Source organism: Ranitomeya imitator, chromosome 4, assembly GCF_032444005.1.
Source record: "Ranitomeya imitator isolate aRanImi1 chromosome 4, aRanImi1.pri, whole genome shotgun sequence".
Lineage (NCBI taxonomy): Eukaryota > Metazoa > Chordata > Amphibia > Anura > Dendrobatidae > Ranitomeya > Ranitomeya imitator.
Genome location: NC_091285.1, coordinates 609,719,851 through 609,747,541, shown reverse-complemented (window position 1 = coordinate 609,747,541; position 27,691 = coordinate 609,719,851). Strand labels below are relative to the sequence as shown.

At 43.6% G+C, this 27,691-nt stretch overlaps 1 protein-coding gene across 2 annotated transcripts in view; it reads left to right on the top strand.

The window, feature by feature from the left end:
- Positions 1–27,691, top strand: part of CDS2 (CDP-diacylglycerol synthase 2) — a 120,953-nt gene that overhangs the window by 55,577 nt on the left and 37,685 nt on the right. For both annotated transcript variants that reach the window (XM_069766578.1, XM_069766577.1), the window contains exons 3-12: positions 699–795; positions 872–969; positions 4,461–4,600; positions 7,176–7,234; positions 7,663–7,745; positions 11,143–11,230; positions 11,799–11,867; positions 12,718–12,870; positions 23,229–23,348; positions 24,545–24,648. In XM_069766578.1, the coding sequence (XP_069622679.1) occupies positions 699–795; positions 872–969; positions 4,461–4,600; positions 7,176–7,234; positions 7,663–7,745; positions 11,143–11,230; positions 11,799–11,867; positions 12,718–12,870; positions 23,229–23,348; positions 24,545–24,648 (1,011 nt within the window). The remainder of the gene's footprint in view (positions 1–698; positions 796–871; positions 970–4,460; positions 4,601–7,175; positions 7,235–7,662; positions 7,746–11,142; positions 11,231–11,798; positions 11,868–12,717; positions 12,871–23,228; positions 23,349–24,544; positions 24,649–27,691) is intronic.

Here is a 27,691-nt window from a genome sequence, read left to right as displayed (position 1 = left end):
TAACAATAAGTAAATTGGATCCTTCCCTTACAGGATAAGGGCTGCAGGTCAGGAAATGGCGCTTTAAATAGACGAGGGAGGATAAGACGTTGGATGCCGCCACGGATGATGTGTAGCTCTAGTATCCTGATCACAGGGTTTTCCTGTGGGAGCCCTAAAATTGTCAAAAATAGAAACCGCAAGTTTATTAAATAGCGGTGTCATAATTGTATACGACTACTGCAGGGCAGAGCACTTTATATCCCCGCTGTGCCCAACATGTATGTGGGGGACATCTGCAGGACGAATTATGGGGTAACCGTAGATGAGACGAACACCAAAGAGGACGCAGATCCATAAAGCTCTGCTACATACTTAGAAATGCACTCACAAATAGACAGACTTATTAAAAATTGTGTAGGAATGATACTATCCATACCAAAACAATGCACATCGGAACCTGACCTCTTTCTAGGGCTTGTTGGGCAACAGGTACAAGACAACGCTGTGGCTTCCATTGTAAGTCTGGTTTCACACATCTAATGGTGCAAGTACGGATCTCAATCGGCCAACCTAAACTCACACTAATTAAACACAGATTACGGTTTCCGGCATGGTCTATGGCCATTAAAACGATTGTATGAAGTCTGATCTATTGTGTGATCTTCGCTTTCCCCGATTGTTGCCTTTGCTAACACTGATGTCTCCTCTGTGACTAGATGGAAGAACTGGTGGGTCCGAGGCATCCTCACACTGGCCATGATCGCGTTCTTCTTCATCATCATCTATTTGGGGCCCATCGTGCTCATGATGATTGTGAGTCCCTCCTGGAGATTTCTTGTTATGTTTGAGGATAATCTGGTGTGTAACCCGTGTGGGATTCCTCCTGCAGGTGATGTGTGTGCAGATCAAGTGTTTTCAGGAGATTATCATGATCGGCTACAATGTCTACCATTCCTACGATCTGCCCTGGTTTCGGACACTTAGCTGGTAAGTAAATAGTTTGGTGAAGGTCCTTAAAAATCCTTAGGCCATTACTGACAAATTCTATGTATTCATCGAGTGCTGCCGTTCTATAATATAATATTTCTCGTTTCTCTCTTGCATTTTTACCTCTCTCGTATCAATCTATCACCCCGATTCCTAAAAAATTGGGAACGTTGTGTAAGATGTAGAGAACTAGAGTGCAATGATTTGGAAGTCTCTTACCATACTTTGCTCACGAAGACTTTATTATACAGGTGTGGATGCAGCGATAACACAATTCATGAATAAGAAATTGGTGCAGGGATAGAGAAAATGTTGAGGCGACAAGAACATAACGTTTCAACCCTCATAATGTCTTATTCATATAGTCACTGTTGGCAAGCTTCACTGAACGGTGTAAAGGATATCCTGCTTGCAAAAGGACATCGGGGTCTGGGGTAGGTCCTATCCTTTACACCGTTCAGTGAACTTTGCCAACAGCAACTATATGAATAAGTCTCTATGAGGGTCGAAACGTTATGTTCTTGTCGCCTCAACATTTTCTCTATCCCTGCACCAATTCCTTATTCATGAATTGTGTTATCGCTGCATCTACATCTGTATAATAAAGTCTTCACAAGCATCTATTTAGAGTGTGCAGTGATTAAACATTACTCTATTATCCCCTTCAAGACGCGGCCCTTTTTTGTTTTTACTTTTTCGTTTTTCACTCCCCTCCTTCCCAGAGCCATAATTTTTTTTATTTTTCCGTCAATATGGCCATGTGAGGGCTTATTTTTTGCGGGACGAGTTGTACTTTTGAACGACATCATTGGTTTTACCATGTCTTGTACTAGAAAACGGGAAAAAAAAAATGCAAGTGCGGGGAAATTGCAAAAAAAGTTCAATCCCACACTTGTTTTTTGTTTGGCTTTTTTGTTAGGTCCACTAAATGCTAAAACTGACCAGCGATTGTTATTTTTCAGGTCATTACGAGTTCATAGACACCAAACATGTCTAGGTTATTTTTTTATCTAAGTGGTGAAAAAAAAAGTCCAAACTTTGCTAACTAAAAAAAAAAAAAAAAGTTCCGTTTTCCGATACCCGTAGCGTCTCCATTTTTTGGGATCTCGGGTCGGGTGATGGCTTATTTTTTGCGTGCCGAGCTGACGTTTTTAATGATACCACATTTGTACAGATATGTTCTTTTGATCGCCCGTTATTACATTTTAATGCAATGTCGCAGCGACCAAAAAAAACGTAATTCTGGCGTTTTGAAATTTTTTTTTTCGCTACGCCGTTTAGCAATCAGGTTAATCCTTTTTTTTTTATTTGATAGATCGGGTGATTCTGAGCGCGGCAATTTTTTTAAAAATTTTTATTTTAAATGGGGCGAAAGGGGGGTGATTTAAACTTTAATAATTTTTTTTTTCATATTTTTTAAAACATTTTTTTTTTTTTAAACTTTTGCCATGCTTCAATAGCCTCCATGGGAGGCTAGAAGCTGGCATAGCCTGATCGGCTCTGCTACATAGCAGCGATCATCAGATCGCTGCTATGTAGCTGAATTACAGGCTTGCTATGAGCGCCGACCACAGGGTGGTGCTCACAGCAAGCCGGCATCAACAACCATGAAGGTCTCAAGGAGACCTCAGGTTTTCATGCAGACGCATCGCTGACCCCTGACCATGTGATGGGGGTCGGCGATGCAAGCATTTCCGGCGGCGCTGCCGGAAACGGTAGTTAAATGTCGCTGTCAGCGTTTGACAGCGGCATTTAAATAGTTAATAGCAGCAGTGGATCGCGATTCCACTTGCTGCTATTGCGCGCAAATGTCCAAAACAGCTGACATGTCGCGACTTTGATGTGGGCTCACCGCCGGAGCCCGCATCAAAGGGGGAGACACGACATGCACAGTACTAGTACGGCCATCCCACTTCACCAGCTCCTCGGATCTAAGCAAGAGTGCTCGCCACACTACCTGTCTACATATTTTGCTCACAACAGAACATGGAACAGATCAGAAGATGAACTTTGGATATTTTTCCATTTCATTTGAAAAAATTATCTTGCTTAGAAATTGGCAGCAATACATCTCAAAGAATGTATGCCCGTGCCAGGTCTACCATAGTGTAGGATCCCCTATTGTTTTTACAACAGTCTAAATGTCTGGGAAGTGAGGAGACCAGATGCTGGAGTTTTGGCAAAGGAATGTTGTCTGATTCTTGTCCAATGTAGGATTTTTTCCTGCTCAAGTCCTGTATCCTTGCTGGATTTTTAGATTTGTAATGCGCCAAATGTTTCCTATTGGTGTAAGGCCTGGACTGCAGGGGGCTGGTTCACCACTCAAACGCTTCTGCGGAGCCACGCTGTTGTGATGGATGTTGTGGTTTATCATTGTCCTGTTGGTGTGCAAGGCCTTCTCTTAAGTGGCCATTGTCTGAATGGGAGCAATGTTACATAGAGGAACCTCTTTTTAAATTGTTCCACAGTTTTCAGACAGTTGTTCACAGACTAATGAAGCTCTGACCATCTTTGCTTGTGAGACTCTGCCTCTCTGTAATATGCCCTTATTATACACAGTCATGTGCTCTAGTTGAAAATTGACCTTCCAGCTGTATTTTATTAGCACCACTTATTTTTCCAGCCATTTGTTAACCCTATCCCAACTTGTATCACTGCTAACAATTCCTGAATGAGTTAATTTTTTCAAATGAAATGGAAAAATGTTTAGCTACTGATCTGTGATCTATGTTCTCCTGTGACTATCATGACTAAGACATTTACAAATCGTTGCATTTTTCTTATCTCTACATTTTACATAGTGTCCCAACTTTTATGCAATTCGAGTTGTATCTAGCTCTCTCTCAGATCTTTCTCACGCATCTTTTTTTTTTTTTTTCCCCTCGCGTGCCGTCTCCTTCCCAGTTACATATACGTTACAGTATCTTAGATTGCCCCTAATGTGTCCAGTGCCTATCAGAAGAAGCCGCTGATCCTTACTATGTGGCCTGTACAACAGCAGAATTACTCCACCGATCATATACAATGGGGTCCTGACTTCAGTTGAGCGAATTTTTAAAAATTTGGTTCTGATTATGATCGGCGGCGACCATTGTATTTACAATATTTGTCGAACGTCGTTGGAGTCAAATAGGAGTAGAAATTATCGAGTATGATTGGAATCGATCGTCACACACAAATTTGACACGAATAGGGTAACAATATGGCAAATTCAGATTCGGGGACCGATTCCGAACATATTCGCTCAACTCTAGTCCTGACAATGATACTGAGCCAGTGAGCATATATGTTCACCGACACAGGGCATATGGAGTCCATGTTCTGAGAACAATCCATGGAACACGAGGAGGTGCCATAACAAGCTTGTAACGGGAATATCTGCAGAGGAGAATGGTTTTAGAATTCTGCGTGTGACTTTATCTTGATCAAAGCAAAAACTGTTGTTGTCTTCATTAGTATTTAATGTCTTTATGTATCTCGATCATCCGCAGGTACTTCTTGTTATGCGTCAACTACTTTTTTTATGGAGAGACAGTCACTGACTACTTCTTTACCTTGGTCCAAAGAGAGGAGCCGCTAAGAATCCTCAGCAAATACCATCGCTTCATTTCCTTTGCTCTATATCTCACTGGTAAGAAGGTCTTATGTTTTTTTTCCCACCTATATTCTATTTTTTTTGTAGAACATGTCAATTATGCAGAAATAAGGCTGTGACGTGAGTCTCCACAGAATGCTTCCCGGCCGCTTTCACATATCTGACTATTATGATCAGAGTACGGACCGCCATGTGTGATGAGTGATGCCGGCCAAAGGTGGATCTGTCCTCTCATCTGCCAAAAAATGGGCGCCTTCTGCCTAAAGTGGTGATCAGAGAACATATTAGACATAATGTGTGTCTGCCTTTATTTGAGGGGAGCACTACACCACCTCTTCTGTTGTCTCAGCCCGATAACGCTGTGCAGGGGGAGCAGCCTCATGTCCCACTTATCTCCATTAGCCATTTCCGGCCGCACATGGTCTACTGATGGCAAGTCCTGAGTCTGCAGCAACACCTTATCGTTCCAGGTTGGGACAACAGCTTCCAGCGTCAGTCGAGGACCCTAAAGAGAAGTCAGAAGGGGTTTATCACCGCTTCTGTCTACTGTGTTTCCATCTGCATAGCACTCCATGATCTCTATGTACTGGGTAAAGGCATCAGCGATGCCCCTATTGTTCCCGTTGATCAGATGATGTCTGCTGGGAACCCAGATGAGCTCTACCTCTTACTAATGTTAGGATAGGAGGCGGTTTCCCTCCCCTGTAACTACCGTTTCTATCGATGACCTCTTGGTGGACATAAATATAAATATGTATAAAATATAAGAGGAAAAATGTAATAAAGTTGAAAGTCCCTCCAAAAATAAAACAGATGAATATTTAATAAGCAAATCCGAGACAAAAACGCAAAATAAAAAATGGTTGGTCGCAGAGCTGTGGAGCCAGTAAGCCAAACCTCTGACTGCCTCCTCAATTTCCCTGACTCCTGACCCCACAGCACTTCCTCATGTACATGAAGCAGAGATTCTTACATCAGGAACAGAACAAACATTTATGGGACATTTTCGTTTCCCAAATTCCCATGAAAAAAGAATTGAGCAACTGCTAGTTTGAACTACTGAACCCAACTTATTATATACTTTAGGAGTCCGAGTTGGTCCATTTGATTCCGACTCCACCAAACTGGACTCCAACTTCACCGCCCTGCTTGGTCATTAATCGAGTACAAAGTATGCAAATCATCCCTTGTCATTAGTATACTTGATAACTTATCAATCATGGAGACCCCCACTGGTCCACGGAGCCCTATGTGGATGGAGTGTAGGCTAGGCACAATGCACACTATTCATTCTCTATGGTACCGCCGAGATAACGAAGAATTATAGCACATCGCTATCTCTGGCAATCCCATAGACTGTGAATGGATCGGTAATGTGCAGCCTCAGTCACCACCACATCATTCAGACTTGGCTCAGTATATCCGTGTTCTCGGGATTGGTGGGGATTGCAGTGGATCGGACCCCTTCAGCTCAATAAGTTCCCTGTCCTATCACTAGGGAATCACTGATATATTTGGTACACCCCCTGTAAGGCCTTTTTATGCCTAGTCATTAAGGCAAAGGGAAATATTTCTCCAATACGTTTTCCAGTGCACTCGTTTCCTCCATCTTCAGGCTACTTGTACATTACACCTGTACAATTTGCCTGATGAATATTTTAATATTTTTGTAGACCCCAATTTATTAGATGGAGCTCAAAATATATTCTTTCGGCTTCTGTTGGGCCAGTATTTTTATTTTTTTTCAATATATACTAAAGGAAATCTCTCCGCAGGATTTCACACTCTATATGCACCATGTATGTCCAGCGACACCTTTGTATGGCCGGTCAGCTCTGAGAAATCAGCATCAGCACTTGAATTGATATGCAAATGAGCTCTGGTAGATCTGAAACCTCTGTCACTCCAGCTCTATTCCTGCCTTCCTCCTACTTGCCGCCTGGCTAGTTTGCCTGAAGTCACGCAGCATAAAAGCGGTCAGTCAGGCATCACCCGGAGACGGCACTGGACAAGGAATAGAGCCGGGGTGACAGAGGTGTTCAGATTCCCTTTAAATACAATGTAATGCTATGGTGGACTGATGCCACCGACATTCATCCAGACTCTGACCACTAATAGTATCCCTAAAAGCTATGCGCATTGAGTCTGATTTATCACTTTTGATCACATGTATAATGTGTGTATAAATGAAGTAAATAGGTAATGGTGTCTGTGACTCCTCCACACCCAGCGACGCTTTACTGTACACAACGTACAGTACAGGCCAAAAGTTTGGACACACCTTCTCATTTAAAGATCATTCCCGGTGACTACCTCTTGAAGCTCATCAAGAGAATGCCCAGAGTGTGCAAAGCAGTCATCAAAGCAGAAGGTGGCTACTTTGAAGAACCTAGAATATAAGACATATTTTCATTTAACCCTTTTTTGTTAAGTATGTAATTCCACATGTGTTAATTCATAGTTTTGATGTCTTCAGTGTGAATTAACAATTTTCATAGTCATGAAAATACAGAAAAATCTTTAAATGAGAAGGTGTGTCCAAACTTTTGGTCCGTACTGTATGTCAATTCTTCAGGAATCTGTCTCAGTAAGTGTTTTTCTCTGTCTCCAGGCTTCTGTATGTTTGTGCTGAGCTTGGTGAAGAAGCATTACCGCCTGCAATTCTACATGGTAACTAATGACCATTTATAATGGCTCTGTACAAAGGTAATGATCCAGGTACACAGCAGTGACCTGAGCAGGAGACTATGGCAGGATGCTGAAATAAGGCGTTATTTATATGTTGGTCACTTAGAGAATGATGACGCTTTATCCCCTCTCCACATGGTGAGCAGAAGTAATTTGAGCTTAAGAGCGGAAATGTGACAAAGACAAGTAATGATGGAGATTACGGAAACCTCTGCTCGTTGCTGCTTACGTATATTACAGTATTTTTTTTTTCTCTTTTTTTTGAGGATTTTGAGGGGCTCAGGTAGTGATGGCACATTTAAAAAAAAAAAAAAAAAAAATCTAGTTAACCTTCTGAGAAAATCCAGATTAACATGTATCTGTGCGTCCATCTGCGCCTTAAAGTAACGTTATTTTTCTTGTTTTTCTAGTTTGGCTGGACGCACGTCACTCTTCTGATCGTCGTCACGCAGTCTCACTTAATAATTCACAACCTGTTTGAGGGAATGATCTGGTAAGTCCTCGCTCCTCTGCTGGGATCTGCCGACCCACTGGACCGCAGGAGTGTGATAATCTGCCATCTCCGTTGCTGAACTTTGATCTTGTGGCCAATTGATACAACTATATATGGTCCGATGTCCGCAGCATTCCCTATAGACCACTTACAATGGGGAACTGCAGCGTCTTAATGGGAATATTTTGCAGGTTTATGTAATGGCGATTTACAGGATTTTCTGCATTTGTCGTTTTGCTTAGGGAAATTATCGGAGTCCTGGATAGATATTTCCTGCGAAGTACAAGCCGTAAGGGAAACTGCGGCAATATAGGTCCCCAATAACAGCTGTATTTCCCCATTAGGGGATCTGCAATATAAAAAGCGTCATCTGGGATAAATGGCCAACGTTATCTTAGCCCTAGAAGCGAGCGCAACACAGCTTCTGCCCAATCCCATCATTGAGCCAAACGCTGAAGAGCGTGGCCTGCAGAAATAGATGTTGTAATGTTTGGAGAATCTGTCCGTTCCGGCCCTGGGGGTTTATTCTTCTCTATTTTTAGTCTTCATTTTCACAGCACAATGATCTAGACTGTAGGAAAAAAAGATGTCTCCACGTCTGACGTACAGAGAATAAAAGGTCTAACTTGGCAATTCGGCCTCCCCTATAATTACCAACCTCCTCTTTATCATGCCGTCTCTCTACTCTGATTTTTCTCTGCTCAGACTATAAACCTGGTTGACGGCAGGTTTCATTTATATTGTCCTTTCTTTACGATGTCGGACGGCTGTGGAAGGGAATATTTGGCCCTGCTGAAATAATAAAGTTCTGAATTATCTGGGCACGACCCAATTATTCGCCTGCTTTACCAAGTTTTCTATTTAGTTGTGGCTGTGTTCATAGTTTGACTCTTTGCTCCACATTGTATGTTCCCCATGATAAATCAAAACCCAAGAAAGACACAAAATGAGCATATTACCCACTGTAAGTAAATGGTAATGGTGCATGTAAATAGCACGGGGTACTTAGTAACACACTGTTTTTTGATTAAAAAGCATAAAAGCCATAACACCACAACAAGGTGTACCCCAATCGGGATGGTCCTATCTTCTAGTATTAAAACCTCACCTTGTGTCAGACAACCTCAATGTAGATGGGGCAGTGCAGGGCAGGGGTCCAACTGTTCTGGCACCTATCCATGGGAAACTATGTAAATTAAATGCCTAGCTCAAAAAGGGGCTAGACACCTGTGTATACAGTGCACAAGAAACTACAGCAAAACCAAAGAAATGAGCCGGAGCATAAGTTGGTATCCATGCAATGTATACGAGTGCATTGACACTGTGGTTATTTAACAGACAAAACCTAGGAAGAATGCAACATGCAAATACCCTGCTGTAAGTAAATAGTGATAGTAGAGTAAAGGTACCTTCACACTGAGCAACTTTACGAGAACGACAACGATCTGTGACGTTGCAGCGTCCTGGATAGCGATCTCGTTGTGTTTGACACACAGTAGCGATCTGGATCCCGCTGTGACATCGCTGGTCGGAGCTAGAAGTCCAGAACTTTATTTCGTCGCCAGGTCGGCATGTATCGTCATGTTTGACATCAAAAGCAACGATGCCAGCAATGTTTTACATGGAGCTAACAACCAGCGAGAACGAGAAGTGAGTCGCCGTTACATCACTGGATCGCTCCTGCATCGTTCTGCTGTTGCTGTGTTTGACGTCTCTACAGCGAAATAAACAGCGACGCTCCAGTGATCGCTCGTTGTCTATATCGCTGCAGCGTCACTGAGTGTGACGGTACCTTTAGTATCGGGAACAACTTGTCACGGTGGGATGGTTTTTACGCTGTTTTGATCAAAAACAGCTTTTACTAACTAACCCATGTTATTTATATGTACTGTCACTATTTACTTTCTTACAGCAGGGTATATTCTTATTTTTTTTTTTCTAACTTGGGTTTTGTTTATTAATAGGCCGCAGTGTGAACGTGACCTTATACATTGTACGTATACCTATTTATGCTCCGGCTCATTTCTTTGGTTTCCCTATGGTATTTCTGTAAGATAACATAATATTACTGCAGTCCTATAGAAAATCTCAGATATCATAATAGTAAATGAATTGCGTATTCTTAGCGGTCACATCATAATGACCAATATCTTATGTGATTCGAATAGACTCCAGGGGGTCTTTATTATAACAACAGTAGGTGCCTCTTAAGGAAAAAAAACCAAAAAAAAAGAAAAAACCTGGGCTCACTCAGGAATATTTGTTATTTTTCTAATGGACTCGTATGGAAAAATAAGTGATGTTCCAAAAGTCACTCATCCTGTCACGCAGGTTAGATATTGGCGAGCATCGCCGCCATCTGAGGAACATCAGGTATTTAGATATTGATTGCATCCAATGTGCCATTCATTATTTTTTTTTGCACGCACACATGCGCACATGCGTGTGTATGTGTGTAATATATATATATATATATATATATATATATATATATATATATATAGGTATATATATATAGGTATATATATATATATATAGGTATATATATATATATATAGGTATATATATATATATATATATATATATATATATATATATATATATATATATATATATATATATATATATATATATATATATATATATATAGAGATATAGATATATATACATACACACACACACACACACACACACACACACACACACACACACACACACACGCGCACACATACATACGCGCACACACACACATACATACACGCACACACACACATACATACACGCACACACACACACGCACACACACATGTACGCACACACACACACACACACACACACACGGTCAGTCCTAGAGAGCAGGGTTGGGAGAAGCCATCAGGGACGTACCCCAGACTAGTCATCTGAGGCGCTCGGTCCTTCGCTGACTTATCTAAGTGGATTTCCTCTGAATCCCCGCAGAGTAAATAATGCAGTGGTTAGTACGTGCCTGTGGTTCTTTTAAAAAAAATTATCCCATAGTCAAAATTGTCACAGAATGGTTGTAACATGGTAGACTCCATCATGTATGGTCTGTGAAATCCTGATTGCAGAAGTATGGACAGTGGACGCCAGCTGTCCTGTAATGTCCATCATTTTGAGAAGATGAAAGAATCTGCAGTAAAGTCTCCCATCATTCATGTAAAATATTATAAATCTTCAAGCTAAAGTGGGAAAAATAGGTCTGTGCTTAGGAACACCTTCCATAAAGCCAGTGATGGCGGCTGAGGCTTATTATATAGTCCCTGGCGTTCATTCATCCTTATTACATCAGCTTATAACTACACAACCGTGGAAGGTGACCCAGTGTCCAGCATTGTGCCCTGTTCTACCTTTAAACCCGTCCATCCTCTTTCCGCAGGTTCATAGTGCCCATCTCCTGTGTGATCTGTAATGACATCATGGCATACATGTTTGGCTTCTTTTTTGGCCGAACTCCTCTCATTAAGGTAAGGCAAGCAGGGTTGTCCTAACATTGAATCACGCTATGAATTAGGGACAAATCGCTGCTCCCTGAGGATCTACCTGTATGACCACCAGGGACCCTGAGTGGAGCTTGGGGCCAAGCATGTGCACCTCTGCTGCACTCATTGTCTGGGCCGCCAGGGTATGGCCACTTACTTTAGCTCTGCGGTCTCCGGTATTCTCGTACTGAATGAATGGGATTGAGGTGTGAGGCCCTGCACTTTGAATTGTTGGGGCTCCCAGCGATGGATAGGGAATGACTCCGTTTTGGGGAAAACCACTTTCCATTATAAGAACAATTCTTCCAGAACTGGTGCTACTTCTGCTTTTCATAGGGATGTAGATGTCTTTGGGGCCACATGATTGTGTAAGACTTTTCACATCCCTAAAGCTTGGTGTCCCCTGCGCAGGGTGTCCCCAAAAATGGAGCCTTTCAAAACCAGAACCCGACACTTACCCACTAACAAGCCATTTATGAGGCAACATATTGGAACGCTGTTAACCTTCCCCCTGGCCATGTATCCTGACTTCTGCTCTGCTTCTTCTCACCAGCTGTCGCCCAAGAAGACATGGGAAGGATTTATTGGGGGCTTCTTCTCTACAGTAGTGTTTGGTATATTGGTAAGTCCTCGGCTTCCAACATTTTCTTCTATCCCGAGTTTTATAACCCTTGTGCAGTGTCCGGCCTAGTGTGACATGTGTCCAGCCAGTATATATTGCCACTACTTGGTGCCATTACAGATCTGTAAGCAGGGTTATATGAGACTCTGAAAACAAGGCCGCTTTCTTCAGTAATAGCGCCCCTCCTGTCCATAGGCTGTGTCTGGTATTGCAGTGTGGCTGATTGGGACTGAGCTGTAGTATCAGACACAGTGCTGTTTTCTGTTGTGATGGCCATGTTGGAGCAGGAGGAAAGGAACAGTGATCTGAGCAGAGGGGCAGCGGGAGGCAAACTGAGGGCATGGAGTGAGGAGACTGTGTATCAGAATCCTGTAGGCACTTTTTAGTCCCAAGGAGGAAGTTCTTAGTTCTGTCTGTTCTTGGTAAAGCTGGCTGTCCGCTCGGATGGCTGCAGTTGCTGCTCACATCGAAGTTGTCAGCCAACAGTATTGAAGCCACGGACAGATCTACAGATGGAAATATCGCGTGATAACTAGTCAGATGTGCTGGTCAGGATTCTGGGAAAGTTGAATGGTAACCCCACTTTGGCAACAGTAATGGTGTACTGGTTACCATCTAGCTTTCCCAGAAACCAAAGGGAGGAAACAGTCATTATCAGCGATTTTTAGTTCCTATGTTCTTTGTCCGCAGGTGCATGTTGGCTCCTCTGTATGATGTGGCGGCTGATAAGTCACTGGTCCTCTGCTGGCAGTGTGGTTCTGTCCTGGTCACCACACTGATGGTCTGTGTCTGCAGTGGCCTCCACCGCCATCCCACCCTAACCAGCGCTCTCTGCTTGTATTTCCTGTAGTTATCTTATGTCATGGCCGGATACAGCTACTTTGTCTGCCCAGTGGAGTTCAACAGCGACACGAACAGATTCATGGTGGACTGTGAACCATCAGACCTCTTCCAGTTACAGGAATATCATATCCCCGCTGTGCTGCAATCGGCCATCGGCTGGGTAAGGATGGGATTACACACCCACTATAGATGTATATCAGCGTCTATCATCGTGTGTACAGAAACTCCAAATAATGGGGTCAGCTCTCCAAAGTCAGATGAGGGGAAAAATGATTTTCATCAGCCCATGTGTCGTTTTGGTTCAAAATGGCCCATTTCTTTTACTTTTCGTATATAAGAGATTTTGTTGCTAACTTTGCAGGCCTTGCACCTATCTTTGTATATGAAAATGCTATTATTTGTCTGTCTTTATTCATGAATATATGGTAATATTCTTTATTCACATAATAGCGTGTATAGCTATATTTATAGATGCCTGCATACACTGTGTATAGCTGTCTGTATACACCTGTATGTATAGAGGCCTGTATAGACTATGCATTCTATAGCTGTATGTATCTGTGTACATTGGCTGTATGTATAGAGGCCGGTATATACTGCACATTCTACAGCTGTATGTATCTCTGTACAGTATACTGCCTTTAGCTCTCTGTATATATTTTATATAGCTGTCTGTATATACTGTACTGTATATTGAAAAAAAATCACAAAAATTGAGCTTAACTTGAGTTGGTACACATGCAGAGGTTAAACGCATGTTCACATTGGCCACATAACATTAAAACCTACAAGAGAAAAAAGTAAGCAAAAACCCTGATATAACGAAGTAAAAAAGCAAAAGTGCATTTAAATAAGAGTTTTTAGTAATACTGTTTTTTGATCAAAAAAATAGCACAAAAGCCATCCCACCGCGTCAAGGTAACTCTGATAGGGACAGTCCTACACTGTCTAATATTAAAACCTTACCATGTGTCAATGTTGACCTCAGTGTCAATAAAGGCAGACAAAAGGACTGGGCCCAACCAGTGAAACACCAGACTGGGGAAGCCTTATATATAGTCTCTAGCTCAGAAACAGGGAGGCCACACACCGGCCTGTTATTTAAATGTACTTTTGCTTTTTTACTTACTGTAGTTACATCAGGGTTTTTGCTTACTTTTTTTTCTTGTAGGTTTTAATGTTTTGTGGCCAATGTGAACATGCATTTAACCTCTGCATGTGTACCAACTCAAGTTAAGCTCAATTTTTGTGTTTTTTTTTCTCTGCATTGTTGCATTCTGTGCAAGCCGGGGTTTCACTGGTTGGGCCCAGTCCTTTTGTCTGCCCTTATTCACACTGAGGTCAACATTGACACATGGTAAGGTTTTAATATTAGACAGTGTAGGACTGTCCCTATCAGAGTTACCGTGACGAGGTGGGATGGCTTTTGTGCTATTTTTTTGATCAAAAAACAGTATTACTAAAAACTCTGTTATATAAATGCACTTTTGCTTTTTTACTTAGTTACATCAAGGTTTTTGCTTACTTTTTTCTCTTGTAGGTTTTAATGTACTGTGTATAGCTAGAATTATATAGTGATCTATTAAATAGTAAAACCAGGCAGCGCTTCAATATTTGCCAGAAGAAAAGTGGACTTTATTTAGCTCAAGTGTCGTTTTCCCATCATCCATGACTGCACCACCTGAGAGAGGATCCACCCATCCAGGACAGGAAACCCACTGAAATAGAAGGGCGGCACCTCTCTTCTGCATCAGATCAGTTTCTTTCCTGTCCTTGGAGACCTCAAGAAGGTGTGGCTGGAGAATGTCCCAGGCCTGACCCAGTAGCTGGAAGAGTGGCTAACTTGGCTGTGGCACTGGCTACCTCACGGCCTTGAATGACCAATGCGTTAAGCGAGCGTGGGCAGCAAGGGGTTTGTCATGATCCACTGCTAGCACACTGCTTGGGTCTGTGTGCACGCACTTCTATCCACTAGATGGTAGGCCCTGCCTGCCAGGTGAGTGCTGGAAGACGCCTGCACATGGCGCATGACATTGGGCGCCCTGATGATTATGGTGCAGAGTAACCTGGTAACTGCCCACCACAAGATGGCGCGCACTGTTGCTCATCCCATCAGGCAAGTTACACAGGCCTGACTGATGTGACGTGAGTCAGATGTCATACAGGAAGTGATTTCACTTCCAGGGGCCAGAGGAGGTAGGTAGACGCTGTAGGCACAAGGTTTAAAAGGAAGCTGCAAGCCGAGGTCGAGCTAGTGATGCTCCAGCTCTCCTCTATGATGGAGGAACCGCAGCTGAAGGACACCCACAGCAGCAGATGGAACAGCGGTGGCAGTCGCACAAGAGCAAGATCAGTCAGAGGTCCAGAGACTCCAGGAAGGAACAACCCTGTGACCTAATCCGGCCTCCAGATCTGGTATCCTTGTGACAGCGGCTGGTGAGTGACCTTCGAGACAGTTCATTTTGTCAATGGGGCTTCCCTTGTTTATTTTTCCAAATAAGAGATGCCTAGGAAAGCTGTTGCAAAGGGAAAAAATAAAGCATGTGTGTTTTGCAAATTCCCGTTACCATCTGATTGGCAGAAAAGTATGTGTACATCTTGAATTCACAAGACAATCTGTGAGGAGGCCCCTGATTTTTACCTTAAGGCTATGTGCACACGTTTAGGATTTCTCGCAGAAAATTCCCGAGAAAAACCGGACATTTTCTGCAAGAAATCCGCAAGAAAACCGCATGCGTTTTAGCTGCGGTTTTGCCGCAGTTTTGATGCATTTTTGCCGCGGTTTTTTCCGGACACTTCCGAATGCATTTTGTAGTGGGAAATCCGCAAAAAAAAACGCAAAATTAATGAACATGCTGCAGTTTTTATGTGCACAAAACATGCGGAATTCATTCTCAATGATGGGATGCTTATTGTATGCGTTTTTTTGTGGTTTTATAGCGTTTTTATCGGGAAAAAACGTGAAAAAAATGCAAAAAAACCACAACGTGTGCACACAGCCTAAATCTAAAATCAATCATTAAAGCGGAGGTTAAAGATTCCCTCCAAACCGTGATGAAGGTCATAAGGAGGCCTAGACAATTATGGGATTCAGATGAATCCTTTAGAGTAGTGGACGATCCCGATTAAGGCTATGTGCACACGTAGAAATGGTCCACTGCGGATTTTTCCGCAGCGGATTTGATAAATCCGCACGACAAAAACACTGTGGTTTTCGTGTGGATTTTTTGCGGATTCCACTGCGGTTTTCTATTATGGAGCAGGTGTAAAACCGCTGCGGATTCCGCACAAAGAATTGACATGCAAGATGTAAACCGCTGCATTTCCACGCGTTTTTTTCCGCAGCATGTGCACTGTGGATTGCGTTTCCCATAGGTTTACATTGTACTGTAAACGCATGGGAAACTGCTGCGGACCCGCAGCAAAATCCGCAGCGTGTGCACCATAGCCTTAGGATCCTTCTCTTCCTCTTATCATCTGAGGATGATGTTGGTGGTAGACCATGCTTTCCTGTGGGAGACACGAACAGATTAAAGTAATAAACACCATCATGGGGCTTGTAGAAACAAAAGACCCTAAATCAATTCATGATATTATGTTCAGGGGCCTGGAATATAGAAGGAAGTGTGAATTCCCAGTAAACGAGAAAATAAACTCATTAGGGAACACTGGAAGAGACCTGATAGGAAGGCCTCAGTGTCCTCATGTCTGAAGAGAAAATATCCATTTGAGGAGGCGTCTACCCCATTCTGGGATAAAAGCCTGAAGACTGATGTAGCAGTAGCTAAATTCTCTAAAACAAAATCTACTCTGCCCTTCGGAGACTTGGGTGTTCTTAGGGGTCTGTTAGATGAGAAGGCAGATGGCTACCGGAGAGGCACCTGGGAGACATCAGGAGGCGTTCTGAGATCCTCTATAGCAGGGACCTGTGTGGCAAGATCAATGTTTATCTGGCTACAGCAGATGGAGGGAAAGGTTACGGTCTAATCTACCCTTGTTACAGGGGACAGCAGCCTTCCTAGCAGATGCCTCAGCAGACTCAATGAGGTTGACGGCAAGATCTGCTCCTCTATTTCAGCTAGAAGGGCATTAAGTTAAATGCTGGCCAGGCGATGTGCATTCAAAATCCAGACTGTGCTCCATTTCCTGTAAAGGAGAATTTCTCTTTTGCCAAACATTAGACCTCCTAGAGAAAGCTGGGGACAAAAAGAAAGGGTTCCCTAGTCTGCCGGTGACCACTTTCAAGAGAAGGTCCTTGTGACCACTTTCAAGAGTAGGTCCTTTTGGAGGAAAAAATACATTCAAAGAAAGCCTCTCAAGTCAGGACAATTGGGAATAAAGAAAAGGAATCTTGGGTTTTTGTTTGGAGGTTCCTCCTCAGAGGGGGAAATAGAACTCCCAGTGACTCCATCATCCAGGTGGGAGGAAGGCACTCCTCCTTTCTTACAGCCTAGAACAGAATTTCATTAAGCAGCTGGATATTAAATATAATAAGACTGCTTGAAGATGGAGTTTCACTTGACCCCACATGTTCCCTTATAATAACATCTGTCAGGAGGTCGTGCAAAGAACAATTGGCCGTAGAATTGGAAGTTCTGAGTCTTGGCCTGAAGGAAGTCTTTGTAGAGATCACCAAAGAAGACGGCAAGGGATTCGATTCCCCTCCTCCTTCTTGATTTAAAAAAAAAAACAAACCCAAAAGGATGGAAAAAGACTAAAATAGTTTTTTTTTTTTTAATTCCTCGTTCCTTCAAGATGAATTCAATAAGAGCTACTATAAGACTCCTATTCACAAATGAGCTTATATGGTGGCATTGGATCTGAAGGATGGAAACTACCATGTGTCGATTCACTTAGTCTATCAGAAATAGTGGCTCTACCCATGGGAGGGAGCCGAAGACCTTTTCAATTCGGAGCTCTACCCCTTGGCCTCTATCATACGTCCTAGTCTATGCCGTCCCATAGTGATGATACTATCAGTCCTGAGGAAAATCGGGTGAGATCGGCAGAGGTGCTAGTAATAGCTCCATTCTGGCCCAGGTGGGTTTCCTGTCCTGGATGAGCGGGCTCCTCTCCCAAGTAGTGCTGTCGTGGGCTCTAGAAAATCCCATTACCGGTAAATATCTTAGATTTTCAAGTGAAAAAAGTTAACTGCAACAGAAACGTCGCCACATGGGCTACGGAAAGTCCACTTTTCTTTTGGTAAATATTGGGTGCTGCCTACTTTTATATATTTTTTGCATAAAGTGGATGTTTTTCATGGGAGGCCTTGCACCCTTCATATATTTGTCTATAATGTGCTGTTCTGACTTTCTATATATGAATTTCTAGAAGATGAGAGACGCCTGCCTGTGATTGTTCAGCATCACACAGAGGGAACAAGTACACGCCTTAGTGAAAACTCTAAGACTATGTGCACATGTTCAGGAATTTTCGTGGTTTTTTCATGTTTTTTCGCTATAAAAACGCGATTTTTGGGCACATGCTGTGGTTTTTTCCATGGCGGAATCGCATTCCTGAAAAAAAAACGCAGCATGTTCATTCTTTGTGCGGAATCGCGGGGATTCTGCACACATAAAGATGCATTGATCCACTGACTTTCCACATGTGGCTATACCCACCATGCGGGAAGTAAGCGGATCATGTGCGGTTGGTACCCTGGGTGGAGGAGAGGAGATTCTCCTCCAGGCCCTGGGAACCATATAATTGTTAAAAAGAAAAAAATTTAAAATAAAAAATCGTGATATTCTCACTCCTCCTCCTCCGTGATATTCTTCCCACTCCTTGCGCTGCTCCCGTTCCCAAGGATGCTTTGCGGCAATGACCTGTGATGACGTAGCGGTCTTGCAAGCGAGACCGCTACGTCATCACAGGTTATTCTCACAATGCATTACAGGGAACGGGAGCAGCGCGAGGAGCGGGAAGACTGCCAGGGACGCCGGAAGGTGAGAATATCACGATTTTGTATTTTTAACGTTAGATCTTTTTACTATGTCTTCTTACGATGTCGTCCTCTTCTTTGATTCCTGCCGCGGCTCTGGCGCAGGCATAATTCTCTGCCCTGTTGAGGGCAGAGCAAAGTACTGCAGTGCACAGGCGCCGGGAAAGGTCAGAGAGGCCCGGCGCAAAGTAAGCAAAGAAGAGGGCGACATCGTTTGAAGTTGGGAGGCGCCGAACCGTGACACCCATCGGATCGGACCGGACCGCAGCAGGACCGCCCCTGGGTGGGTATAATGTAACCTCTTTATCTCATCTTTCAGGATACATTGGGGGCTTATCTACAGCATTACAGAATGCTGTAGATAAGCCCGTGATGCCGGTGGCCGCAGCTTATAGGCGAATTTTGGGGTGACAGACTCACTTTACGGAGTCTGTGTCAGAACGGTGGCACCCAGTAAACTAAGTGACACATCGCTGGAAAGCGACTCCTTTCCTAGATTATGCAGCTCTCAAATGAGGTAGCAAAAACCTGCTGACAGATTCCCTTTAAAGAGGCTAGTCTGTTGGGGGGGCTAACTCTTGTTATCTTTACCAATCATTATGCTGAAGGGCTCCCTTCATTGTCTGAAGTTCTGTGCCTTTTTGGTGACTAGGACTGTGCCGCAGTATCCGGCATTTCTGCTACTGAAAGTACAGTGCTACCCTGTAAACCAGCTGCGGCACCCTCAGATGTCATAAGATTTTGACTTTCTTCAAACTAGTATTCATTTCATGACCTATCCTTAATGCCCTCCCACCCCTGTGTACAATAGATGGCCATCTCCTTTATACATAGGAGCAGCACACCTGTGTCTAAAGGTACCTTCACACATAACGATTTTGTTAACGATATCGTTGCAACGTCACGCTTTTTGTGAAGTAGCAACGATATCGTTAACTAAATCATTATGCGTGACAGCGACCAACGATCAGGCCCCTGCTCGGAGATCGTTGGTCGTTGGGGAATGATCAGGACCATTTTTTGGTCGCTGATCACCCGCTGTCATCGCTGAATCGGCATGTGTGACGCCGATCCAGCGATGTGTTCACTGGTAACCAGGGTAAATATCGGGTTACTAAGCACAGGGCCGCGCTTAGTAATCCGATATTTACCCTGGTTACCATTGTAAAAGTAAAAAAAAACAAAAACAGTACATACTCACATTCCGATGTCTGTCACGTCCCCCGGCGTCAGCTTTCCGCACTGACTGTGTCAGCAGAGCACAGCGGTGACGTCACAGTGGTAACCAGGGTTAATATCGGGTTACTAAGCGCGGCCCTGCACTTAGTAACCCGATGTTTACCCTGGTTACCCGGGGACTTCGGCATCGTTGAAGACAGTTTCAACGATGCCGAAGTCTTTCCCCTGATCGTTGGTCGCTGGAGAGAGCTGTCTGTGTGACAGCTCCCCAGCGACCACACAACGACTTACCAACGATCATGGCCAGGTCGTATCGCTGGTAGTGATCGTTGGTAAGTCGTTTAGTGTAACGGTACCTTTAGAGTTGTGCCCGGCTCCTCTGTCAGCAGGTCACCTCCCAGAAAATAAAAGGATTGACAATCAGAAATCTGATCAGGCCAGATCTTTTTTTTAACCAAAACATCGTCTGTCGGGAGAGAGTCGCGAAGCTGCCAGCCGATCGCACTATAATTCGAAAGATTTTAATGTAATGTGTAAGGAGACCTTATGGTTTACAGAACTGTAATTCTACGTGCACATGCTGCGGATTTTGCTGCTGATACGCAACAGATTGGCCTCTGCGGATTCGCAGCTGTTTTCCATGCGTTGTACAGTACAATGTAAACGTATGGAAAACAAAATCCGCAGTGCACATGCTGTGGATAAAAACGCGCAAAAACGTAGTGTTTATTCCGCAGCATGTCAATTCTTTGTGCGGATTCCGCAGCGGTTTACACCTGCTCCATAATAGGAATCTGCAGGTGAAAAACCGCAGGTGGAATCCGCACAAAAACTGCAAAAAAAAACTGTAATTCCGCAGGAAATCCGCAGTACGGTTTACCCGCGCATTTACCAAAACAGGTGCGGAAAAATCCGCAGAGGTTCCATCTACGAGTGGACATAGCCTTAAACATCTTTTCCAACTTAATTTATTTAACAGTGTAAATACTAGAGATTTACACTACAGCAATATTACAAGAGAGACCTGATGGTGAAAAGTTAATACGGACTATAAGACGCACTCTAAAAAAAAAAAACAAAAAAAAAATTTGGGAGGAAAGCAGGGGTGCGTCTTATAGTCGGAATGTACTTACAGTTAGCATGGTGGCATCAGGAGTTGGGCGATTCTTCCGGTGGTCCGAAGCTGCAGGGCGATGATCTTGCTCCCATCCCAGCCTGGTACGGCAGGTTCGGTGGTGCGCGAGGCTCCGGCGACATTTTGTGGAAGCCTGGAGCTCCTGAACTTTTGTGGCCTTCGTGAAAACGGCTGCCGGAGGCGGCGCATGCACAGATGGAGATCTCGGCTCCAAGATCTCGTTGCCAAGATCAGTCTGCAGTCTGCACCTGGGGAATCAACCTGACCTTCAGGAAAATGGCCGCCGGAGACGGCGCATGCGCAGATTGAGACCTCTGCTCCGAGATCTCATTGCCGAGATCTCAATTTGCGTATGCTCCGCCTCCGGCGGCCATTTTCCCGAAGGCCACAGCATCGAGGCAATAGAAGTGCGGGGGCTTCGGGCTTTCACAAAATGTTGCCATAGCCCCTGCTCTGCCGAACCTGCAGCACCAAACTGGGATGGGATTTCCCAGAGACCACCCCTTCGAAGCAATGGATGTGTGGGGGCTCCAGGCTTTCACAAAATGTCGCCGTAGCCCTCCGCACCGCCGAACCTTGCACCAGTCTGGGTCATATCATCGCTGGACCACCAAACACCCCCTGTGACTCCACTCCACCAACGCTGCCAATTTTCCCCAGGACACCCAAACCCCTTATAGTGGGAGTGGGTCCATAGAAGCCTGGTCTGGTTCAAAAGGGCAAAAATGGAGGGAAAAAATAGGATACAAAAATTCTAAATATCCCTAAAGAGTATTCCCTGCCTGTCTGCGGAGGTTGGCACCCTCTTGAACGCAATATGGCGCCCCCGCTCCTCGACGGCTCACCCTAAATGCCCTAAGAGTCCCTTGATGCGATGATGTAAGGGCCCTGTGGTGTGGGCTATTTAGGTGTATCAATAGGCATCTTACATCATCGCATCAAGGGACTCTTAGGGCATTTAGGGTGAGCCGTCGAGGAGCGGGGGCGTCATATTGCGTTCAAGAGGGTGCCAACCTCCGCAGACAGGCAGGGAATACTCTTTAGGGATATTTAGAATTTTTGTATCCTATTTTTCCCCTCCATTTTTGCCCTTTTGAACCAGACCAGGCTTCTATGGACCCACTCCCACTATAAGGGGTTTGGGTGTCGTGCTTATTTTTAATCCAATGGTTTTGAAATAAAGTTATTGTTTATGTTAGTTTTTTGGTTTGTTCCTTTTTAGATACTAATTTGGACTATTAGAGACTGTACTTTTTTTCTCAATTTTCCCCAGGTAAGCTGAATTCAGGACTGTAAGACGGACCCCTATTTGACACATTCATTTTTTTTTTTCCCCCATTTTCCTTTAGAAAATTTGGCGTGAGTCTTATAGTCCGAAAAATACGTTAATCAGTGAGAATGCAGAGAGGCTGCACTAGGCTGCAGGGCACATTGGGATTTTATTAAATGGGGCACTTCCCTTTGTGTGAAAGGGTTGTAATACTATGACGAGGACATCTAGTGGCCATAATTCAGATGACACGTGCAGCCCTGATCTTTCATATGTTGCTGGGTTTGTACATCCTGCAGAGAATGGGGATTCCAGCTCTTCCGTCACGGGGAACGGATATCTCTTCACTGTTATTATGTGATATTTACATTTTCTGTTACAGATTCCAGCTAATTAAGTCATGTAACAATTGGTTGCCAGATTGTCCAGCCGATGTCTCGGAACATTATAATTTGACAATATAGTTTTCCTGAACTTATTTTCCAGATCTTTTCAAAGTTGCAAGTTTAGTCCTGTGCTAAAATATCCAAAGAAAAGCTGTAGGTTATTTTTTTTTTTTTTCTCTCGCCTCTTTCCAAGTAATGTAAGAGAAATGTAGCTATAAATTGCCATATTTTCTGATGCGGCAGGAACTTGGCATAAACAAGGTTTATTTTAAAAAACAAATTGCTCTCATTCCTTTAAAAAATGGTTTGGCCCCGTGACCATGCTTGGGACTGCAGACTTTACAAAGAAATGCCGCTACTGCGTTTTTCTGAGATCATCGTGTTATTGTGCGTGATGGCAGAAAAAGTTGTTCGGAAACCATAGAAGGGAGGAAAGAGGTACCCAGGCTAATTAGACCAGGTCACACGGGTGGCAGTGCCATTTTTATTATGCATCAATATTTTTTGTTATTAAAAAGAAACTGATCGAAATGGACGGGAACCGGCAGCAGTGTGAACACCGTCCGGATTCTGTAACGTCTCATTATGTTCTCCTTTCCTCCTGCAGAAGACCGTCTGGATGTTCCCCTTCCAGATACACAGCATTGCCCTCTCCACGTTTGCGTCCCTCATTGGCCCATTTGGAGGATTCTTTGCCAGCGGATTTAAGAGAGCTTTCAAGATCAAAGTAAATATTCTGATGGCAGTAGAAGCCTGAAGTCCTAGCGATTGATGAGTTTGCATGGGAGCAATACACTACTGTTGCGATCTTATTCCAGTCTGTACCACATTTATTTACCTAAAGGGTATTTCCATCTGCAAGATCGTATCCCAATATGTAGCATGTGTAATAATAATAATAGTAAATAGCTCCAATTAGAAATGTAGTATAGTTCTTCTGATTCGCTCTGCTTCCTTCCCTATGTGCAGGTCATTGCAGGACCTTAGGTATCCATGGTTATGAGTCTACGACCACTAGCTAGCAATCACTTCATCAGTGGTAACCATGGATACCTAAGGTCCTGCAATGCCTGTACGTGAGGAAAGAGGCAGAGCGAATCAGAAGAACTATACTGCATTTCTAATTGGAGGTATTTGCTACTAATATTACTTTTATTAATAATAATTGTACTCATAATTTTTTATTAATAATAAATTATGATGATGGTCTTGGAGATGGGAATACCCCTTTAAAAGGGTGTCATCCAGTAAGTGATCGCATAGGTTGTCCCCTCTTCCCTTCAGAGGAGAGTTAAACCCTGAGCAATCTTAGAATGACGCTGTGAGTATGGAGATCCAGGCCGTGTAGATCCATGGATTGAATACAGCAGAAAAGTACATGCTTGACCTCCATTCCATTCATTGCCTATAAAACTGCTGGAGAAAGCGCAGTCCAGTACTTGGCTATTCGTAGCAGTCCTATAGACAGTGAATTGAGCAGAGGTTGAGCATGCCCCACCTCCGCACTAATACATGACTCTGCAGAGCCCCCTTCTTATTCTACGGTGGTCTGACTGCTTGAACCTGTTCTATGGAGAGAGGATGTCAGTAGATATTGGCAATAACCTGTTAATTATTGCAGTTGAATCCCTATTCCTGGGACCCCACCAATAATGACTGTTCAGTTTTTTCTCTTTTCAGCTACAGGCTGCAGGGGGTCTACCTGTTTGATAAATGGGGAGGGCATCAGCTCCCAGCTGGGTGACTGTGAGCAGTGCTGGGGCCACAGCACTCAGTCAATTGTGGCGGTGGGCTCTCGGAGATTGGACCCCCATCAATCAATCCTAATGATAATAATAGATTAATAGTATAATTGAATCTCCTAGAATAGAAGGTTCTTGCTGTCGCCATTTTTCATACATATATGTATTTTTTATTTTGCAGGATTTTGCCAACACAATACCCGGTCACGGAGGGATCATGGATAGGTTTGACTGTCAGTATTTGATGGCCACGTTTGTGAATGTTTATATCGCCAGCTTCATCAGGTTAGTTCAAAGTTGTTGCCACCATCCTCTCCCTGCCGCACAGGTCTCCATCTGCCTATTAATAAAATCAACTTTACATTCTTGATGAAATAAATACTACTTATAACTACATTACAGACTTCAGACAAATACTAATGAGCTGTCTGTGTGTGGGCGCGTGTAAAGGTACCTTCACACATAACGATATTGTTAACGATATCGTTGCTTTTTGTGACGTAGCAACGATATCGTTAATAAAATCGTTATGTGTGACAGCGACCAACGATCAGGCCCCTGTTGGGAGATCGTTGGTCGATGAAGAAAGTCCAGAACTTTATTTCGTCGCTGGACTCCTGCTGACATCGCTGGATCGGCGTGTGTGACACCGATCCAGCGATGTCTTCACTGGTAACCAGGGTAAACATCGGGTTACTAAGCGCAGGGCCGCGCTTAGTAACCCGATGTTTACCCTGGTTACCATCCTAAAAGTAAAAAAAACAAACACTACATACTTACCTACCGCTGTCTGTCCTCCAGCGCTGTGCTCTGCTCTCCTCCTGCACTCACTGTGAGCGCCGGTCAGCCGGAAAGCAGAGCGGTGACGTCACCGCTCTGCTTTCCGGCCGCTGTGCTCACACAGACAGTACAGGAGGAGTGCAGAGGACAGACAGCGGTAGGTAAGTACAGGTCCTTCTCAAAAAATTAGCATATAGTGTTAAATTTCATTATTTACCATAATGTAATGATTACAATTAAACTTTCATATATTATAGATTCATTATCCACCAACTGAAATTTGTCAGGTCTTTTTATTGTTTTAATACTGAAGATTTTGGCATACAACTCCTGATAACCCAAAAAACCTGTCTCAATAAATTAGCATATTTCACCCCTCCAATCAAATAAAAGTGTTTTTTAATAACAAACAAAAAAACCATCAAATAATAATGTTCAGTTATGCACTCAATACTTGGTCGGGAATCCTTTGGCAGAAATGACTGCTTCAATGCGGCGTGGCATGGAGGCAATCAGCCTGTGACACTGCTGAGATGTTATGGAGGCCCAGGATGCTTCAATAGCGGCCTTAAGCTCATCCAGAGTGTTGGGTCTTGCGTCTCTCAACTTTCTCTTCACAATATCCCACAGATTCTCTATGGGGTTCAGGTCAGGAGAGTTGGCAGGCCAATTGAGCACAGTAATACCATGGTCAGTAAACCATTTACCAGTGGTTTTGGCACTGTGAGCAGGTGCCAGGTTGTGCTGAAAAATGAAATCTTCATCTCCATAAAGCATTTCAGCCGATGGAAGCATGAAGTGCTCCAAAATCTCCTGATAGCTAGCTGCATTGACCCTGCCCTTGATGAAACACAGTGGACCAACACCAGCAGCTGACATGGCACCCCACACCATCACTGACTGTGGGTACTTGACACTGGACTTCAGGCATTTTGGCATTTCCTTCTCCCCAGTCTTCCTCCAGACTCTGGCACCTTGATTTCCGAATGACATGCAAAATTTGCTTTCATCAGAAAAAAGTACTTGGGACCACTTAGCAACAGTCCAGTGCTGCTTCTCTGTAGCCCAGGTCAGGCGCCTCTGCCGCTGTTTATGGTTCAAAAGTGGCTTTACCTGGGGAATGCGGCACCTGTAGCCCATTTCCTGCACACGCCTGTGCACGGTGGCTCTGGATGTTTCCACACCAGACTCAGTCCACTGCTTCCTCAGGTTCCCCAAGGTCTGGAATCGGTCCTTCTCCACAATCTTCCTCAGGGTCCGGTCTCCTCTTCTCGTTGTACAGCGTTTTCTGCCACATTGTTTCCTTCCAACAGACTTACCATTGAGGTGCCTTGATACAGCACTCTGGGAACAGCCTATTTGTTGAGAAATTTCTTTCTGGGTCTTACCCTCTTGCTTGAGGGTGTCAATGATGGCCTTCTTGACATCTGTCAGGTCGCTAGTCTTACCCATGATGGGGGTTTTGAGTAATGAACCAGGCAGGGAGTTTATAAAAGCCTCAGGTAACTTTTGCATGTGTTTAGAGTTAATTAGTTGATTCAGAAGATTAAGGTAATAGGTCATTTAGAGAACCTTTTCTTGATATGCTAATTTATTGAGACAGGTTTTTTGGGTTATCAGGAGTTGTATGCCAAAATCATCAGTATTAAAACAATAAAAGACCTGACAAATTTCAGTTGGTGGATAATGAATCTATAATATATGAAAGTTTAATTGTAATCATTACATTATGGTAAATAATGAAATTTAACACTATATGCTAATTTTTTGAGAAGGACCTGTATGTAGTGTTTGTTTTTTTTTTACTTTTAGGATGGTAACCAGGGTAAACATCGGGTTACTAAGCGCGGCCCTGCGCTTAGTTACCCGATGTTTACCCTGGTTACCGGCATCGTTGGTCGCTGGAGAGCGGTCTGTGTGACAGCTCTCCAGCGACCAAACAGCGACGCTGCAGCGATCCGGATCGTTGTCGGTATCGCTGCAGCGTCGCTTAATGTGGACTGGCCGAGGGTAGAGAGGGTGAAGGCAAACATTCATATCAATTGAGACCTGTGGACTTATAAGTAGGTAACTATTTTACTGTTCACAACAAAGATGTATCCATTCAGTCTACAAACAAGTGCAAACTAGGACTAGACCAGAGGTGGGGAACTTTTTTTGTCAAGGGTTTTTTGGATATTTATAACATCATTTGGGGGCCGTACAAAATTATAAACTTAAATTATTCTGCTTTATTTGGTCAAGCATTTAATAAACTCCCCCCAATGTGATGCCTGGAAATGCTTCTCTTTGAGGCATGTGATTTTGGGTGGTATTAAAGAGGTTAGTCAGAACTTCTTCTCCAGGTTTGTATCAGTCGGTGTGGAGCACAGGCGACGCTTTGCAATAGGTTTTGTAAAGAATGGTTTACTGCAGCAAGCACCAAACACAGATGTATATTTCACTGCTTGTCTCCTCAAAGTGGGAAATTTATTGCTGCTCACATGAGGTTTATAGAACGCAACATCAGATAGGAGACGCTGAGACTGCTGTATATACATCACATAGG